The 18655-nt window shown below is 39.7% G+C and overlaps 1 protein-coding gene across 4 annotated transcripts in view; it reads left to right on the top strand.

Moving 5' to 3' along the window:
• SH3KBP1 (SH3 domain containing kinase binding protein 1) overlaps nucleotides 1–14345 on the top strand; it is a 212591-nt gene extending 198246 nt beyond the window's left edge. For 3 of the 4 annotated variants that reach the window (XM_033051162.1, XM_033051163.2, XM_033051164.2), the window contains 5 exons: nucleotides 3412–3521; nucleotides 4820–4945; nucleotides 7924–8195; nucleotides 9581–9644; nucleotides 11771–14345. In XM_033051162.1, coding sequence (XP_032907053.1) covers nucleotides 3412–3521; nucleotides 4820–4945; nucleotides 7924–8195; nucleotides 9581–9644; nucleotides 11771–11812 — 614 coding nt within the window. In that variant the 3' untranslated portion in view covers nucleotides 11813–14345. Of the gene's footprint in view, nucleotides 1–3411; nucleotides 3522–4819; nucleotides 4946–7923; nucleotides 8196–8811; nucleotides 9033–9580; nucleotides 9645–11770 lie in introns of those variants that run through there. The other variant, XR_004416976.1, reaches the window with a different exon arrangement.
• Nucleotides 14346–18655: the final 4310 nt, after the last annotated feature.

Here is an 18655-nt window from a genome sequence, read left to right as displayed (position 1 = left end):
TAGCTGCAGAAATACAAACTAAAATTAAATCTGTGCATTTAATGACCTCAGTGAGTTTAATGCAGTCAGAACCATTATAGCCTTGCTTTCTACCAGCAAAAAATAATCAAATAACCAGCACAAGTGAATGGCTGAATGCACAGCAAATATGACAGCATGGCAGAAGTTTTGTGAGTGGCTCTGTTGCTCATTAGTTACCAGTTCACTGGATAGGAATTTTCTTGAATTAGTATCTCCAGAGGTGATGATTGTGGAAGGTGGTGATAGCCTTAGATGCAGAGCAGATTTGGGAACATCTGAAAAAGGAGGACAAATTAAGAGAAAAAGGGCATGTAAGAGTGCTGGAAGTGGATTTACTGTTTTATTGTTGTATCAAGTGTTGTCCATTACACTTTAATAGAATTTCATTAAGAGTATCAAGTGAATGGCAGCAGATACTACCTGTGGAACCTTTATAGTCTCTGTTCTACTCACTTTAAAATTCAGTGCAGGTATAGCTATCAAATATGCCTTCAGAAGTGGAAAAAGTGTAGGATTCCCAATGTTTCTTGATAATAGAAGCTTTGCACATAAATGTTCATCTTTCATGGTGTTTATAAAATGCAGGGAGCACATTATATCTGCAAATGCTTATGGGTCTCAAGGATGCAAATTCATACATTTTCTGTTTATCAATACATCTTACAATTTAAACCTGAGTATTTTATTGTTCTGATCAAATATAGAACTCTAGGTATTTACTAGTTTATTTAAGTCAAAGAAACACATTGAATCAATTTTTTCATTAAACTATTTTTTCATTAATTGTTTTCCATGAGTGTAGATACCTTTTGTAAGAGCAGAGAAAGGGACAGTGGGCACTTACAGAATCTTTAAAGCTGGAAAAGACCTCTAAGATAAAGTCCAATCATTAACCCAGCACTGCCAAATCCACTACTAAAGCATCTCTCTAAACACCACATTTACATATTTTTGAATACCTTGAGAAGCAATGACTCTGCCACTTCCCAGGGCAACCTGTTCCAATGCTTGACCACACTTTCAATGAAGAAATTTTTCCTAGTATCCAATCTCAAACCTCCCCAAACTCAACTTCAAGGCACAACTTGAGGCTGTTTCCTCCTCTCTTGTCACTTGTTACCTGGCAAAAGAGACTGAGTCCCACCTCACTCAATCTTCTTTCCTATTCTGCGTAGATCACAAAAACAGAAACTGGAGAGAGGGAATTCAGACACTGGAGCTTTCCTAGGCAAAATAACTTGAGCCAATTTCCTGCCCCCCCCCCCCAAAGCAGAAGTCTGCTGTTCCCCTGAGTTTTAGCAGCTTGAATCAGTCCTGTGGTACTGGTAACTGATCCTTCCTTCAGTGCAAGTATTGGCACAGCTTGGCACATGCCATTGAAAAATGAGCCGGATTAAGGCTTGCTCAGGGAAAAAAATAAAAAAAACAGTAAAAACAGTAAAGTGGGAGAGAGTGTCTGAGGCAAATGGAAGGATTGCTTCAGCTTCCATTTCTGCTCGTGTGTGTGAGTATCACCCTTTTAGATGGGAGTGTGTATTTTTGATGGTATTACTTTTTTGCTGTGCAATTTAGCAAAGTAACTCAGTATTGAAAACTAGACAATATGTTAATATATTGATTACTGATTTGCTTTGTCATCTTTTGGCTGTCTTATGGGTCAGCTTTAAACTGGATATTAATAGAAACCAACTCTTACACTTGTTTGCATTTTCTTTTCCCAGAAAACAAATTTTTCCTTCTTTTTCTGCTCTCCTGAAACCCTGAAGTTCTATAGGACTCCAGATAGCTTTTGTGCAATCTGCTAAAATTAACTCATTTTAACTTTCAAAGCACTGTGGCCTCACCTAACATGTTGGGTAAAACTGAGGCTTCAGATTGCCAAAATCCCACTGACAGACTGTCAGTGGTGGGTGGGTGACCTACCTCTACCTTTGCACACAGGCTGCAACAGTCAATGAAAAGAGCAATGACAAAAATACATGGTAGAGGACAGTGGGGTCACTGGTTATATATAGGAAGAGTCACTCCAAAAATAGAGTGGTATTTGGAGGTGAATAACCTTAGACTATTTCAGGGCTATTGAAAGAGCGGTTTTTTGTTTGGTTGTTTTTTGTTTTTTGGGTTTTTTTTAATCTCCTGGGGATGGAAGGTTATTGCTGAGTAAGGAATCTCCAAACAAATCATACTTGGAATCAATTCAAATTTAAATGTCCTTCAGTGCATATAGTTTATTGCACAGGCCCATTAATTAATCTGTTTTCCCGTAATTTTTTTCAATGGTAGGTTGTAATATGACAACAAAACTGGATCTTCAGAGATTAATCGTTCTATCATACTTTGGAAAATTAAGTGCCTATTATATAGAACTATTAACTTAGCTACTTTTTCCTACATGTGTGCAATGAAAAGTAGTCTCTGAATAATGAGTATCATTCCTGTATTTGATTCATATCTGAAAGTAATTTTGAAGAGTTTTGATTTATCTTGTCTAAAGTACCTCTTGTGTGTTTTCTGACTCCTTCCTGCTCAACATATGCTGTAGGGCATTTTGAAATGAAGGTGAGTGAAACTGATACAACCCATAAAAATAGATGAATGGTATTAAGCCATTTGATTTATCCATGTAATCATGAGCTGTGGTACTCCTTGAGCCTCCACATGGTTCTTTCACATAAACATGTTACCCTGTGGCTGGATTCAGTAAACACTTCCCCAAAGCTTTTCACTGGCTGTGGAGATGGTACAGCATTCAAGCAGACCAGCTTTCCCTGGACTCTGTACAGCTTCAGGAGCCTATTGCAGCTTTTACTTACCATAGCCTCTGGACTACTGGAGGGAGATAGTCCTCTCACCTGGAAACCATGGTGCCTCCAGCTGCAGGTGTCTGGGAACCTGCAGATCACTTCCAGATTGATCATTTTCATTCTGCACTCTCCTGAGCAATTACTGCAATGCAGAGCTGACAGTACAGTTCCTGAGACAATGTGTGCACAGTCTTATGTCTCCAGTTATTCAGGAAAAAAAATAATTACTAACCCCTTCAGTAGCCAGATGGAAATTTTGAAACTGTTTATTCCATGCCATAGAATCCATGATGTCATTTAGCTTTCACTATGCTGAAAACAAAGCCAAAGGCTCCTCTACACGTTCCCCCTCTGCTTTATTGTGTTTGAGATGGAAGGGTAATTGTTCTTGGCAAGGGTGACTGGATTACAGCTGCCTTTGACTTCCAGGTTTTTTTAGCACCATCATGGTGGCTAAATACGTGCAGAACACTGTGACACAGTGGGGAAAATGGGATTTCATTTCTTTGAAATTAGAAAAAAATGTGATTCTTTCCCTTTGAAGACAATTGCCAGAAAACCAAATCAATTCTATTTTATTTTTAAGACTTGGAAGGTTTTGATTCTGTAATACCAATTGCTGAGAAGCTTAATCATCCAACTACAACCAGACCAAAAGCTACTGGCAGGCGACCACCCTCCCAGTCTCTCACATCTGTAAGTTAATTTTCCTTTTCTTTAAAAACTATTTTAAAAAATATTTTTTCTGAATTCCCCCCCTCCTACTTGTGTTCCTTGGTGTTTTTATTACTTTTACCCAGCCATTCCTTCACACGTACAATGAGGCAGAGAGATGCAGATCAGGAAAATTACTGTCAGAAGGCTGCCAGTGTTTTGAATACTGATGTTTAAAACATTCCCTTCCTTCTAAGGTTTATACCCCCTTATTTGGGTGCTGCCAGCAGCAGTTCCTTGCCAGCCATGACTGAGCCCAGAAAAATCCATTATAAAAATCTTTGGATAGACTAATTTGTGCAAAGTATTGAGGATTTTGAAAGTGTTTCCCGAAAGAAGCATTTCTCTTGGTTTCTTGCGGACATTTACCAGATTTTGAGGACAAATAGACCATTCAGTCTTCAACAGCCCTCCTTGAGCTATCATGTGTTTCTTCTCATTAAGGTCACAGTTGTAAATACAAGGGTGATTTAAATTTCACTCTCTAATATCTATCTTTAGACAAGTTGGTCTCATAAACCATACTTTGGAAACCACTGCTTAACTTTTCAAGGTCTTCTTCTTTGGGGTTTGGGGTTTGCTTGTTCCATGCTTTTTGCATTCTGGAATATCAGAATGAGAGCAATTACTGATGGTTACCTGGGTCTGTGTTGCTGAAGAAAAATTAAGTGGAAGGAGGCAAAAAGGATTATTGCGAAACTAATAGAACTCAAAAAAGAGAATGCTTTTAAAACAGACTGCTGTGATAAATATAGAAATATCAAAGAGCAGTATAGAGGTTTTCCTTCCCCTGTCACATCTATGAGGAAAGGATCGGGGTGGAAAGAACCTTCCCTTTTCGTGCCTGTACCAAGAGGCCATGCACAGGGCAGCCCTGCAGAGCCAGCACCGTGCCCTGGTGCTGGATGGGGCCTCTGGAGAGCAGCAGGGTGAGAGCTGCTCTGAGCAGAGCCTCAGCAGAGCACCCTGGTGACAGAGCTGGCATCCCCATGGCACAGCTCTCAGCGTCCTGCCTGGGACAGGAGGCTGCTTTCATCTTGGGATAGCATGCAGTGCAAAGCTGTAAATTAATGTTGAATTCAACTCTCAAGCATATCTTATTTGTTGAATGCTTTGAAAGCAATCTAGCTTTAAAAATAAGATGCCAAAAAGGGGAAGTAGGGGGTCAAAGTGTCCTGATTTTAAGTGTTATTACTTGGAAAATGGTAGCTAAAACAGTTCTTGTACAATGAAAATATCTGTGCTTTTCTTCTTCTTTTGTGGTGCGTGTTTGTCTACAGTCATCCCTTTCAAGCCCTGATTTCTTTGACTCACCAAGTCCTGAAGATGAGAAGGAAGAACATGTTTCCATTACTCACAAAACCCTTGAAGCGTCAAGGAAATCAAGAACTGTTACAATATCACAAGTAAGTTAACTGGAATGCCTCTGCTTAACCTTATCACATGCATCTTCTTTTTTTAGAGCAGTACTGAAATATTTAAAATTTAATTCAACATTCACCTGATAACTGCCCACTTAAAGAAGCTTAAAATGATAAAGGGTACTAAAGATTGTTCTGTGCTTGAAAGGCAAATCTTAAGTGACTTGGACAGTTAAAATGTCTCACATAACCATACTGTGAAAAAAATCCTTCTAGTGTAAATGCATTTCACAGAATCAGAGGCTGGGAAATAAATTTTAGAAACAAAGACCCTATCTTTTTGCAACTTTAAATTGATTTTACATTAGAAGAGTCTGTGAGCAGAGTAAATACAACTTTTTGACACACTGTAATAGTATGTGAATTGCAAATATAATCACTTTTTATACTGGTATAATTGTATTCCTTTTATAGGCTTGTACCATTTTTACTGTGTATTGGTAGATTACTATAGCAGAATCAAATATTACAAAAGGAATATGTAGGTCAGGCTTTAAAGCTGGAACTATTTTTTAATACATAAGGATATCCTTAATAGTAAAAATACTACATTCTAATAGTTCAACAAGTACTTGAAAGATTGAAGTCATGCATTTCTGTGATCAAGTTATAAGGAGAATGTTTTGCTATGTAGCTCCCTCTTCTGGGAGCACTTGCACCAAGGAATACTGCTGGGCCAACACTTGTAAGTTATATGACAAAACTGTAGATGTTGTTCCTGTGAAATGAGATGGCTGCTATTAGAAAGCAGCTGCTTGAGGCTTTAATGCTGATAGCCAGTTAAGCTCTGGAATAAGATGCTCAGATCAATGACTCCAGTTGTGCCTTTCTTGCCTGATCCTGATTTGAACTCAGCCTGAAATCTCTTTTCTGAAAGAAACTTGCCCCTACTGATAACATGGGGCTATTATCCATGAAATATCTGGTTATAGGTACACATTACTCACACCCCACTCTCTGCTGGTGAGACCCCACCTGCTGTGCTGCATCCAGCTCTGGGGTCTCCAGCACAGGAAGGACATGGACCTGCTGGACTGAGTCCAGAGGAGCCACTGCGATGATCAGAGGGATGGAGTACCTCTCCTGTAAGGAAAGGCTGAGAGAACTGGGTTTGTTTGCTTGGAAAAAGGAAGGTTTTGAGGTGACCTAACTGTGGCCTTCCAGTACCTGAAATGAGCTGACAAGAAAGGTGAAGATAGACTATTTACAAGAGCACAGAGTGATAGGAGAGGATGATGGAATGGTTTCAAACTGATAGAGAGTAAGTTTAGATAAGATATTAGGAAAAAAAATTCTTTTCCATGAGAGTGGCAAGGCACTGGAAAGGGTGCCAAAACAGAGAAGTTGTATATGCCCCATCCCTGGAAATGTTTAAGACCAGGTTGGATGGGGCATGGAGAAACCTGGTCTAGTGAAAGGTGCCCCTTCCCATGGCAGGGAGATTGGAACTAGATGACCTTTAAGGTCCCTTCCAACCCAGATACACAAAAAAATTAATAAAATGCTAAAAGAATATTATTCAGGTCATTGAGTCAAGTTTTTAAGGCACTACAGTGATTCAGCTTTCTTGTGATTATCATGCCATTTTTATATATATTTATGGTCAGACATTTTTTGTGCAGAACAGTTCTTGAATTCAGTGTTTTCACAGATCAGGTTCTGTGCTCAGTCATGGTTGTATATTAGGGAAGGCTGTTTTTCACAGAACTTGGTGGATCCTGCTCTTCTCTCCCCATCATATTTTTTCATTGTTTTCATCTCATCACTAACTTTTCTCTGTTACTTTTTTCAGCTAATGCCACCCTGCCCCTCACTTACAGTGTCCCCTTCCATTTCCATACCATTTATTCTCAGTATTTTGCCCTATTTGCCATTCAGCTTCAATATCTCTTTTCCAAAGAGAGTTGGAAGGTTGCCTAGTGCTTTTTCTTACCCTTGTCCAAATCAGATTTTCAAACATGCCTTGGTAGCTGTCATATAATGCACACACAGCACTGCCAAATAACAGTGCAAAGATTCCCCTTACTTGTCATTCTGTAACTGTACTTGTACACAGTTCCCTGTATGCAATGAAGTAGTTGGTCATGTATGGTTGGTAAACTTCAGATTTTCTAATTGTCTAATAAGTATAAAATGTTATATTACATTATATTGTATTATATACATGTATTACACTATGTAGCACATATGAGTAGAGACTTATCTAATAAGTAGAGCACTGGGTTGCAGTTAAGAATGGAATCCTTTTTAGCTAACCACATGATTCCAGGATTATAGGTTAATGGTGTGTTTTTTCTGTCAAGTTCCTGGAAGAAGAAAGAGCTATTGGTAGTTATGGGGATTCATGGAAGCTTTGATTAACAGAGGACTATATTGATTTATTATTAATAATGCACTACATTTATTTATTAATAATATATTATAATTTTGAAACCATGTGATTTTTTTCTATATATATCATACCAACATGCAAACCTAATTAATATTTTTCTATTTTCATAATGCTTGAAGGAACTTGTAATATGTTTTTTAATTTTTGAAATTTCTTGGAAGATTCCTTCAATATTGGTGGGAAATTATAAATTCAATTTTAAAAAAAAATACGACTTGGATTCTTGGCCATGTAGTTTTGTGCTCTGTGGGAGACATCCGTGGATGTAGGGATGTTCTCACAAACATCTGAGAGAAACACTGAGCATCTGTCCCTGGTTTGATTCACTGCTAGGTCTGAGATCTTGGAAATGCTGTTGCTGAACTTTTGCATCACAACTAGATGCCCTCTGATGTACAGTTATAAAGATGATGACTAATCACTATATTTATTATGCTTTTGCCATGATTGTCCATGTTTGACTGTTGGAATTTTAGCATTACTGAAGGGCAGCTAAATACTTAGCATTGGTTAGAGGTTTGATTTTCATAAAGCTTTCTGCAGACATTAAATGTTACTCTTTTTGTTACAGGTGTCTGATAACAAAACTTCCTTGCCTCCAAAACCAGGAGGTCTGGCTAGTGGCAGTAATGTACAACCATCACTATCCCCTTCACCATCACCTGGATTTCACTCAATTGCTATGGGAACCACAGGCCACAGGTCAAATTCCCCGTCCCTGTTTGGTACTGAAGGAAAGCCAAAGACTGAGCACTTGAGCCAAGGTCAGACTGCCCTGGAAGAGCTGAGAACACAAATTAGGGAGCTAAGAACCATCATTGAAACCATGAAAGACCAGCAAAAGTAAGTACTGCAAATCACAACTGTAGGTGGGATGGATCCTTTCAATGCATAGTGGTGGCAGTTTCTGATTGAGTTTGCCTTCATGGATGTTACTCTGCATAGCTGGCCTATGTGTTTGTGAGTGATTTTCGTGTGACAGAACATATTCAGGGGTGAGAACTCCGCAAAAAAAACCTACTTTTTTCCTCTGTGTTACAACACAAGTAGATGTTTACAGGGTGTTAGAAAAGTTAAGTTGCAAGCTATAAGCAGTGAATGTTGTTTTATTTGTCAATAACTATTTGAAAACTCATATGCATTGATCATAATTAAAAGGGTGCATTTGTTATAGTTGTATTACAACTACAAGCTCCTAAAGTTATTAAATTAATTTGTTATTTAACCGTTAGCACATTTTCCCAGAAAACTCATGCTGCAAAACTAGTAATTGAATTGTGACTAGGTCATCTGAAGGCGTTTGTGTTTATGGCCCTGAATTCTTACTATTTTAGCTTTGGGCACCTTTGTTTTCTTTAAATTGCTCATTTCTTAGGAGAAACTGGGGCTGGCATGTAACTTGTGATGTTCCTGAGAATATTTAATGCTTTGGAAGCTAAACCTTCCCTTACATTGTCAGTTGTGTGTAGCCCAGGCAGGAAAAAGAAAAGGGCAAGCAGCGTGCAGAGACTGTGGCGGAACAGAGGTGTGCGGAGTTTGGGAGAAGATGCGGGAGGGCATGGTTCAAGCTGGATGTAGCCAGCAAGCCCCACGGCCTCGCCTCTTAGGCTGACCCTGCTCCTCTGGTCTCCCCGGCCCTTCTTGCAAGGGCAGCTTCCACCTACTGGTATCTGTCCTAAGGTGAGATCACTCAGTGGGAACATGAGAACATGTCTGCTCCTCATAGCTATGTTCCCTTTCCCAACAAAGAAGGATGACAGAAAATCCATATTTGGGATCGTGGAGTCTTATAAATGAAGTTGAAGGTCACATTGTATTGCTGGCATAAACAGCTTTTAAGTGGCTTAAGTATGTGATAGGATGGGCAGGATTTGTGTTACCAGTTCCTGTAACCCACCAACAGTCAATACATCTACATTTTGTATGGAAAAAGACAACTGGGTGCTGATGTGGTGCTGATACAGCTAGGCCAGAGCAGAGCCTGTGGATGCAGGGCTGTGAGGAGGCATTTGTCATTAGCCATGTGGGATGGGGCGGGTGCTGTCCCATAGTGAGTTTTGCTTCTCTCTACTATGGCCTAGAGTATACAAGAGTATGCTGACTTCAGTTAGATGTTCAGAGGAAAAAATTAACTAGTGAAGTGGGATAAATATGTCTCCAAGAGATAATCTTGTATTTTACTAGTGTGGTCATTTCCATCCCAAGCTTCTTTTGCATTCTTTTAACAGAAAAGAGATTAAACAGTTGCTCTCTGAATTGGATGAAGAGAAGAAGATCCGTCTACGATTGCAGGTACTTAAATTATTTTTAATGTTGGGGATGTGTAGGCAGGTTAGATTTAGCCTGACATGTGACATAAAACTCTGCTAAGATACTTAGATTCCAGTGAATCAAAAACTACCAGTATTTCTGAAAGGGATATACCTATTTCGTTCATAGCATTGCAAGTTTGTGTCATATATATTGCAATATTGGGTTTTTACTGAAAACCTGAGAACTATCCAAAAATTTATCAGCACAAGCAGACAATTTTTTTAAAATCAAATACAAGATGCAAATTCTGATTTTTTCATCTAAGTTCTGTTTGATTTTGTCACAAATGAAACCATGCTTAAGTTACTTGCTTTCTGCCAAAGCTCTGTATTTTGTAATAGGCTTGTCTCAGTGTTAATATGCTTGGAATATTATTTCATATAGCAAGATTTTAATGTCTGCTTTACAGGCTGACTTAGATTGTCTTCACTAAAGCATCCTGAACAATATGAAAGAAGGGGGTCTGATTAAGAACCCAGTTACTGCCACCATTACAGTACAGTTATTACAGTACCTCACAGTTCTAGATGTTGTTGTGCTGCCTTAGTCATTTGCCAGGTATCCTGCTGCCCTTCTTGTGGGGTTCATGGAGCTCATCCTTTGCTGGAATCATTAACAATGCTGCTTTGATGTGAAATGACATTGAAACTGCTTTTTGGGGGTTTTGGAGAGTGATTTCAACAATGCCCTTAATGATGTGTTTAAACTTGGTCAGGCAGATGAACTAAAGGGTCATTATAGGCCCCTTCCAAACAAAATTATTCTATTCTAATCTATGCTATGCTATACTCTTCTATTCCATGTACTTGGTTGGTACTGATTAAATATTGGTTGGTATTGATTAAATATATTTTTTATGGTATAGGGCAACTGTACTTCGAACTAGGGATAGAAAATCAAATTGTAATTTCACTGGACTGCTCCCTCTGTGAAGCACTTGGGCAAAGGGTGGCAGAACTGCAGATATTCCATGTCTGTGGTCCAGAGCTGCCTCTATGCTCCAGGACTTTATGTGTCCAACCATATAGCAACATGGCTTCTAATAATACACATTTCTTGTTCAGCTAAAATTGAAATTTATTCAGATAAAACCCAGTGAATATTTTTATTTATTTTATGTATGTATGTATTTATTTATTTATTTATTTATTTATTTATTTATTTATTTTAAATCCATTGTGGATTTAGTATAACAGGCCACACTATTCAGATTTATCCAGAGATAACTTTACATCTTTATGCAGAGACCTGCACTGCTGGGTTTAAAATTATGCTCTTAAAGTTGAATGCTTTCACTCCAGTTCAAATGTTGCTTATACTGGTAAATGTTCATATGCTAGCCAAGATGTCATTGTTAGCTGTATATGAAGATAAGTTAATAACAAAAAGTAGCATTAGTTTCAGAATGCTTTGATAGACATGAAGTAGCACAGCTCTCAGCCCATGTATTAAAGAAGACTGTCTTGATGATGGGGCAGTTCAACACAGGTTGGAATATGTGGGTTTGAATAAATCTAGGACCCCTGCCTTAGGGTTTTCAGTTCTGTCAGAGGGACCAAGTGTACAGCTGGGGCTGCTGATGGTTTCAGCCACATCCTTTTAAGCATGGCACCATCAGAGCCTTTAAGGTGCCTGGGTACAGGCTTGATGCTTGCAGAAGGCAACCACCATTCCTACAGCAAGAACCCTCCCTGTAGGAGAGAGACAATGGGTTTTGTTCCTCAGCTACCTGTGCCCATTGCCAGCAGTGCTGTTTATTGTACTGGCTGTAAGTGCAGCTGCTGGTGCATAGGTGCTCATTCTGCAGTAATGCCTGGCAGTGAGCTGTGTGGCATATAAAAGTTGTAATTTAAACAGACTGAAAGGTCTTGCAGTACATTCAATCACTATACTTATCATGGTCTGAGGGAGGAAGCTGTGAATGGTCATTTTACACTGTTAAGAAGCACCTCAGTTTGTGAAATCTGTGGAAATAAGAGTGATATAAAACCTGTAACTGACACCTATGGACAAGAAGGAATGTGCTTTTCAAGTGGCACCAACTGTGCCTCAGTTTGCCAAAGCATCTAATTTAATCAAATACTTTTTCTTCTGTTTGTTTTTAGATGGAAGTTAATGACATAAAGAAAGCTCTTCAATCAAAGTGAATACTTGATAGGTGGAATGTTGCATTATTCTTCATGACTGAGACTCAAATTTATGCCCCAGCCAAAATAACTTTGTGCCAAATGATTTAAGAATTGCCTCAACATCCCTTTATTTGAAGGATTAGCACAACAGTTTTTGATAGCACAACAAAAATACCAACAAGAACAAAATTTCTACCCAAAGCCGTGCTGCGCGGCACTAGTTGTGACTGAAATTGATCTTGTGCTAAAGGCTCTCTACTTCAAGATCCTAGGTGAAATGAAAACTCAGGCAGTTTAGTCCATAGTGGTACTATTTTGATGATATTTTTCCATAAATAAAGTGTATTTCAGATTATCTGTTTACAAGCTTTATGATTTTGACTTTTGGTTTTTAATTGTCTTTTGTCACAGATTTTAAAATGTTTGTACTTCATATAGCCAGGAATGAATGTTAATGTTGGGGCTGGAGGGATTATTTTTGCTTCGAGATTGAACAGCCTACTTTTCGTTACGGTTTTGAGTTCTGTTAAATATGCAATTTTATGTCCCCAAATCCCCTACTACTTAACCTTACATTGTGTACAGTAATGTATTTACAAGAAGGAAACAAACCAACAGAAGTCTGGTCTTTGCAATGATTTGTGCCTTTCTTTGCCACACACTGACTGGAGCCGGTTGAGGCCAGGTCTCCTATGTAGCTACCACGACGCCTCCTGTCCCCGGTGTCCGGCGGAGGTCACCTTCCCAGGGCTCAGCTGCTCAGTCAGGAGAGCACGTTTGTGCCAGGTGACAGGACAAAAGGGCACAGCTGAGAGCAGCTTTGTCTTGAGCAGCTGTGACTTTTTAGCTTTCCTGGTTTGGATAGGCCTCTCCCTCAACCTGAATGTTCATCTCCGCTTGATTTTCATTAGATGATTTAAACACCCACCTCTGTCCCCAATTTTGCACAGAGTGAACAGAATATGCATTATTAAAGCAAAATTAAATAAAAGTAATCTATAAAACATGAATAAAAAGTTGTATTATTTCATGTACAAGGATCTCTGTTGTGTGACAGTTTCATTTGCTGTTGACATGGTATTGTTTGCTATATAATATTGCACACTTACGGACTGATACACTTCATAATCCTACTTTTGCAGCAGGACTGTCTTCTTAACATTTTGTTGAACCTGATGCTTACTTCAGTTTTTCTGTTTGCTTTCATTCTTTCAGAATTTCACATTTTCCTGGTTTCATGTGTTCTTAACTAACCACACAGTATCTTGTCAGCAATATATTTTAAGTTTATAAAGCGTTTAAATAACAGATATTTTTGCATAGCATGGAGTGAGTGGGCAAGTGATGTTGGTGATACTCCCAAATAATAAAACTCCACACACAAAGGATCTCCTTGTCATCCTATCAAATGCTAGAGCTGGCTCCAGCAGCACACCCTAAACCAACATGAACCACCCTGCCTGCCAGGAGCTGGATGAGATGTAGTATGCAGTTGGCTGGTCACATTCACATATGGTTGGCAGAGTTCCCATAATCTTTTTGATGTGCACAAATATATAAAATACACACTCCACCATACCCAAATCTGGCTTTATGGGTCTCAACTGGCAGTACAGAACCTTACTGTTGGGAAGGTATTTTCTTCCAGAGCATTTGCTTCTGTTGTAACAGTGGTGTCTGAGATTTAAAGATTGGGTAGTGAAACTTGAGAAGTTTTTTCAAAATCCCAATACACTGCTCAAGGTACTCAAACAGAAACACTAATAAAATATTTTGTCACTGAAATGCTCTTACGTAACATTTCTAAATTGCTACATTAAAATATTTTTGTATAAAGAATGAAAGTCCTGCCATAGCTTTCCAGCAATAAGGATTTCTACATTACTTCCATGATTTTTGTAAAGTTAGTAGCAGAGTTAGGAGAACAGAAGGAAATGAGAGGATAAGGAATAAGAATTCTGCTTGGGTTTGTAGTTACATATTTGCCATATTTACCCAGAAATTAACTGCTCTGGATTCCTAATTCTCTGGAAAGAGATAGACTACTGTAACTGTTAAATAAAGTATTGATTCCTGAGCTGTACCTCAGAAATACATCAGACATCTCAGAAAGGTTCCATCTTTTGAAAACAAAAGTCTTAATTTGGAACTAGATTCTAAAAGAAAAAAGAAATTACATTTGGGGTTTTTTTCTCCTGTTGAGATGATAACTTGTCGTTTTGTAAATCTAACTTAGAAGTCCCACAAACCATGCTTTGTAGAAGATGGTTAAATAAGTTTTTGTGAAAATGCTTTGCTTTGCAAGTTGGCTTTTCTGGAAGAGGACGCTAGAAATACAAGCTCTTTTTGCTGCATTTCGTTATAATAATACAAAGTTTTTCACATAAAACATGGATTTTCCCTTTCTAAAGAATATCAAATATGCATTAAATGTGTGGCTATATACTGCTGCTTCTAAAAATGTTTGGTTTTATATTTGAAGAAAATCAGAAAACACTGGTGAGGTACGAAGTGATTTTGTTGTGAAAATGATTAAATTTTGTTGTTTGAAGAGTTGTGTAAAATGACTTTTCATTAACATGCACACACCAGTCCTGTAGCAGACTTCTCTTTATGTGTAGAAGTCGGGTGTGGAATATCAGGCTTATACCTTTGGATGATAATATCCAAATTCTTGATTCAGTAAATTTTTGGTTATTAAGAAAACAGTTTTATATTGTCTTTTTGTTCTTCTTTCAATTCTAAAAGGAGCAAGTATTTCTTAATGTGAGATCATAGCACTTAAAACGTTAAAGGGAGTTCTATGTGGAAGAAAGATGGCAAATACTTAAAGGTGTATTTTAAATTTCGTCTTCTGTGGTTTTCTTAATTAATTTGTGAATGAGCAAAAGGTCCAGATGAATTTTTTGTTATGCTAAGAGGTCAAAGGACTGAAGAAAACTCTATGCAGTAATTTTTATGGGCTAGTTTGTGTGTGAAATATCCATGAGCACCATGCTTTGTGACAGCCAGGACTGAAATTCGCACATATGAAACAAGGTGAGGCAGTGCTGTAAAACACCCTCAGAAGTTCACGCTCTGCTGAACTTACAGAATCCTTTCCCTCCTCTTCTTGTGGAGCTGCCGGGGGTGTGAGCAGGCCCCATGTCCCCTCCTGCCAGGATGTCCGGCTGCTGCTTCCCTGCACACCCCGTGCGTGGGGCTGTGGCACAGGCTGGGTTTGCTGCAGCAGGGCTGGCGTGGCTGAAGGTGTCTGCTGCTCCTGTGCTTTCCTTGGCCAGGCCACATCACAACTGTGCTGACACTTTTAGCCTCTGACTGAGATGTTTATGCTCCAGGGGCCTGCCTTGGTTTGAGGCTCTGCGGTTCATGGGTCCCACAAATACCAGGCACCACAAGCCAAGGAAAGAGCATGGCTGGGTGGAGGTCAGTGTTCCTGCTTGCAGGAATGATCAGCAGTCTCTACAGGGCCAGGAAGAGGTGTGAGCTCTCCAGTGTCTGCTTCTCTGAATAAGGACCCTGTGGCTGGAAACTGGACAGAGATGCATTGATGAGGAAAATATGAAGGCTGGTGAGAAAGATACCTTCCATACAGGAGAGCTGTGGTTCGAAAGCAGGCAGGAGTTGTGTTTAAAGTAGAAACAGTGTTATAAATGAGAAGCAAAAAGTCTCGATATTCAGCAAAATTTAGATTGCTTTATTTTCTGTAGAGCAAAGCAGCACTGGGGAGGCATGAGGGGTCGCTGCCCACTCCACATTCTGTCGAACCTTGGTTTGCAGCCCCTTCTTATATCATGGTCCCTCGTAATCAACAATTTTTGGTTTTTGCTGTCATAATTTTGCCAGGCAAGCAGTGGTGGCTGAAATAAACATCCGTGTGAAAGTCCCTGGGAGTCAGTCTCGTAGATAATCATCTGGTCTTGGTAGATATAACTGGCAGAAATTGTGAAGTTCTGGTCTTTGTACATAGGCAGTCATTGATAAAGGCAGGAAGTCTGATTTTGCAAAATCTATTGGACTATTTAAAAGTCTGATTTTACAAACTGGTAGTAGATACAAATTATTTAGAAACACAATATTCATAACGGGGGGATTTAAAACAGAATGATTTAATCACATTTTCCTCTATCAAGTGTTACTTCAGACCTTAATATTCTGGTTTATACAAACCTCAATATTTTTATGATTAACGCGAATCTTTTATCAATTATCACAACAGCTACTTTACAACTTGGCACTGAGGAGGCTTTTCAGCTGTGTGGGGGTGGCAGCGCTGCTGGGCACCAGCAATTCCCATAGGCTTTGTGAGGACAGGGTCCTCCAAGCACTGACTTCTATTCATGGCAATCCTTAAGTTTAAAAAGAGCCAGAAAAGGTGGAGCTGAATTCCCCCCACAAAACACTGGGTAATTGCATCCATGTTCATTAGTACCCTTCAGCCAGAACTTAGTTTTTGCTTGGCACCTTTAGCCTCAGCTGATTCTGGAGCTGGCCTAGGGATTAGCAGCTGGCTGTGTGTGACCCGGCCCATTCACTCCGGCTTCCTCCTCAGCTGGAGCCTGCCCACTCCAGCCATTCCCTGCCTTTGGAAAATTACCGGCTTCTTTAGGTCACCACACCTGAAGGTGAGAGGGAGCCAGCGCTTTCCAGCCTGGAAAGGAGCAACCAAGGGAGGAAAAGACACCATTTAAAAGCTGTCAGGAAGCAGCAGGGCCATGTGGGTGCCAGGGAATGAGCAGCCTCCTGCCACTACGGAAATGGCCCTGGGCCATCCCCTCTCTGCTTTTGCTCAGGAACAAAGGTTAGTGCATCCACTCCACACGTTGCTGTCTTTTAATGAAGATGATTTCCAGTCCAATGCAGACACGAACTTTTAGAGGCAGTGAGTGTAAATCACAGACAACCTCAGGAGAGACACTTAAGAGACTTTGCAGCCTCCGTCAGGCTCTTCTGGAGCCAGTGGTGCAGCTGAGTTCCCCTTGAAGTGCTCACAGTTCCACTATTGAACAGTGTGGGGGGCTGGAGGGCAAACAGCTGAACTAACAAAATAGCTTAATGCTCCTGTGAACATTTATTTAAAGTATTAGAAATTGAATCATATTTTTAAATGTGTTAGCACTGTAGGATGAAAATTTTAATATGCAAATTATTTTTATTGAATTGTTACCCTGCATACTGGAGTGATTAGTACAGTAATTTCACGATTATTAGCCGCACCATTTTGACTAAAATTTTGGTCTGAACCTGGATGTGTGGCTTATAATCAGGTGTGGCTTATATATGGATAAAGAACGAAAAGTTGCTGTTTTAGTTTGGAGGACAGGTGTCTGCTGAGAAAGGCAGGAACTTCTCTTTGAAATGGAGAATGTAAACCCCCTCCCTCCAAATTATTATAATTTTGAAATCAAAGGGCTTTCAGGCAAAGATATGGGAATGAGGAATAACAGTTCTTTACTAGGGAAATTAAAATAGAAATACAATACTACAAAGAAAAAAACCCCAAACCCTGACAAAGTCAGAGTACAACCTGACACCCTGTCAGGCAGGGTGTTGGTAGCAGTCCCATTAAATGGTGGCTGCATCCTCCTGCAGTGACAGATGTGGCTCAGTTGGAGCAGTGCTCCTGTAGAAGGTGCAGTTTCCCTCCGGAGCTCCAGTGGTGATGTGGAGAAATCCGGTTTCCCTCTGGAGTCCAGTGGAGAAAGGGGCTCCCTTAGTGTCCCAAAACCTCTGTTTTTATCTTGGTAAGAAATGTTGGGCTCTTCCCCCTGGCTGGAGCAACTTCCAATGGGATGCAGTAATTTTATCAGTCACACAGTGGGACTCAATGGGCCATTAGCAGACAATGACTTCCTGGAGGAAGGATGGGTTGTGAAAAGATAAAGAACAATGCCCTGCCAGGTTTCAATGGCTGGCCCATTAGCAGAATATCTGCCGTTGAGATAAGGATCACTGCCCCCACCCTCAACAGGTGGTAATAGAATAGATACCTTTTATCACATTGTGTATTGTAACCCAAGGCAGTTGTCCTGACACCTGGATGTGTGGCTTATAATCCGGTGCAGTTTATAATAGTGTAATTACTATATATTTTAGCACGATAATAAACTATGATTCTAGACAAATCACTAGATTCATGAGAATCATTGTCCTGACACATTGTAAAGGTTAGAGAGGCAGGGCCTGCCAATTTCTCTCAGCCCCCTCAGATAAGTAGGTTTTGAACTCGGCTATCTTGCTTTTTTTCATGTAGGAAAAGCAACTGGAGAATATCGCTGATGATAATCACAGGAAAAACAAAATTGGCATTTATCCGTATGATCCTAAAACATCTAATAGGCTGTCTCTTGAAGGAGAAAACTTGAAAATTAGAACACTGAAGCAAATTAAATAAGAATGAGCAGACTTCAAAACCAATTTTAAATACCAGGACATTAAAGTAGCATCTGTTCTCAAAATTGTCTTTGGTAAAACCCCTTCACTTCACTGAGCCCAGAGCCAGCTTTTTCATTTGGCATGGGAGATCTTGTTCCTCAGTACAGCAAGCCCTTCCCAATGTCCTTCATCACAGCTACTGAACATCAAACATCCTTTTAGCAAAGGGGCCCATCAGGCTGCTCTTCGCCTCCTCGGGTAACAGCAATTGAAGAGTTTGGGATTTTGTGGAAGCACTTCTTGGGCTTATCTTAGAGCTAGTGAAAACTAAGCTGGGCAGCTGTCCCTGCCACAGGATAACCCATTACCTGGGTTTACCCCCTTCTGGGGATGGTTTTCATTGCAAAGGGCACACCAAGTAAAAGAGAGCTCAATCACACAATGTGTGTCCCATGTTCTTTCTCCTAGAACAGACCAATCAGAGAA

The sequence above is a fragment of the Catharus ustulatus genome, chromosome 2 (assembly GCF_009819885.2).
Source record: "Catharus ustulatus isolate bCatUst1 chromosome 2, bCatUst1.pri.v2, whole genome shotgun sequence".
In the NCBI taxonomy this organism is placed as follows: Eukaryota; Metazoa; Chordata; class Aves; order Passeriformes; family Turdidae; genus Catharus; species Catharus ustulatus.
The sequence above is the reverse complement of the archived record's forward strand: the minus strand, read 5'-3'. Positions and strand labels throughout refer to the sequence as shown.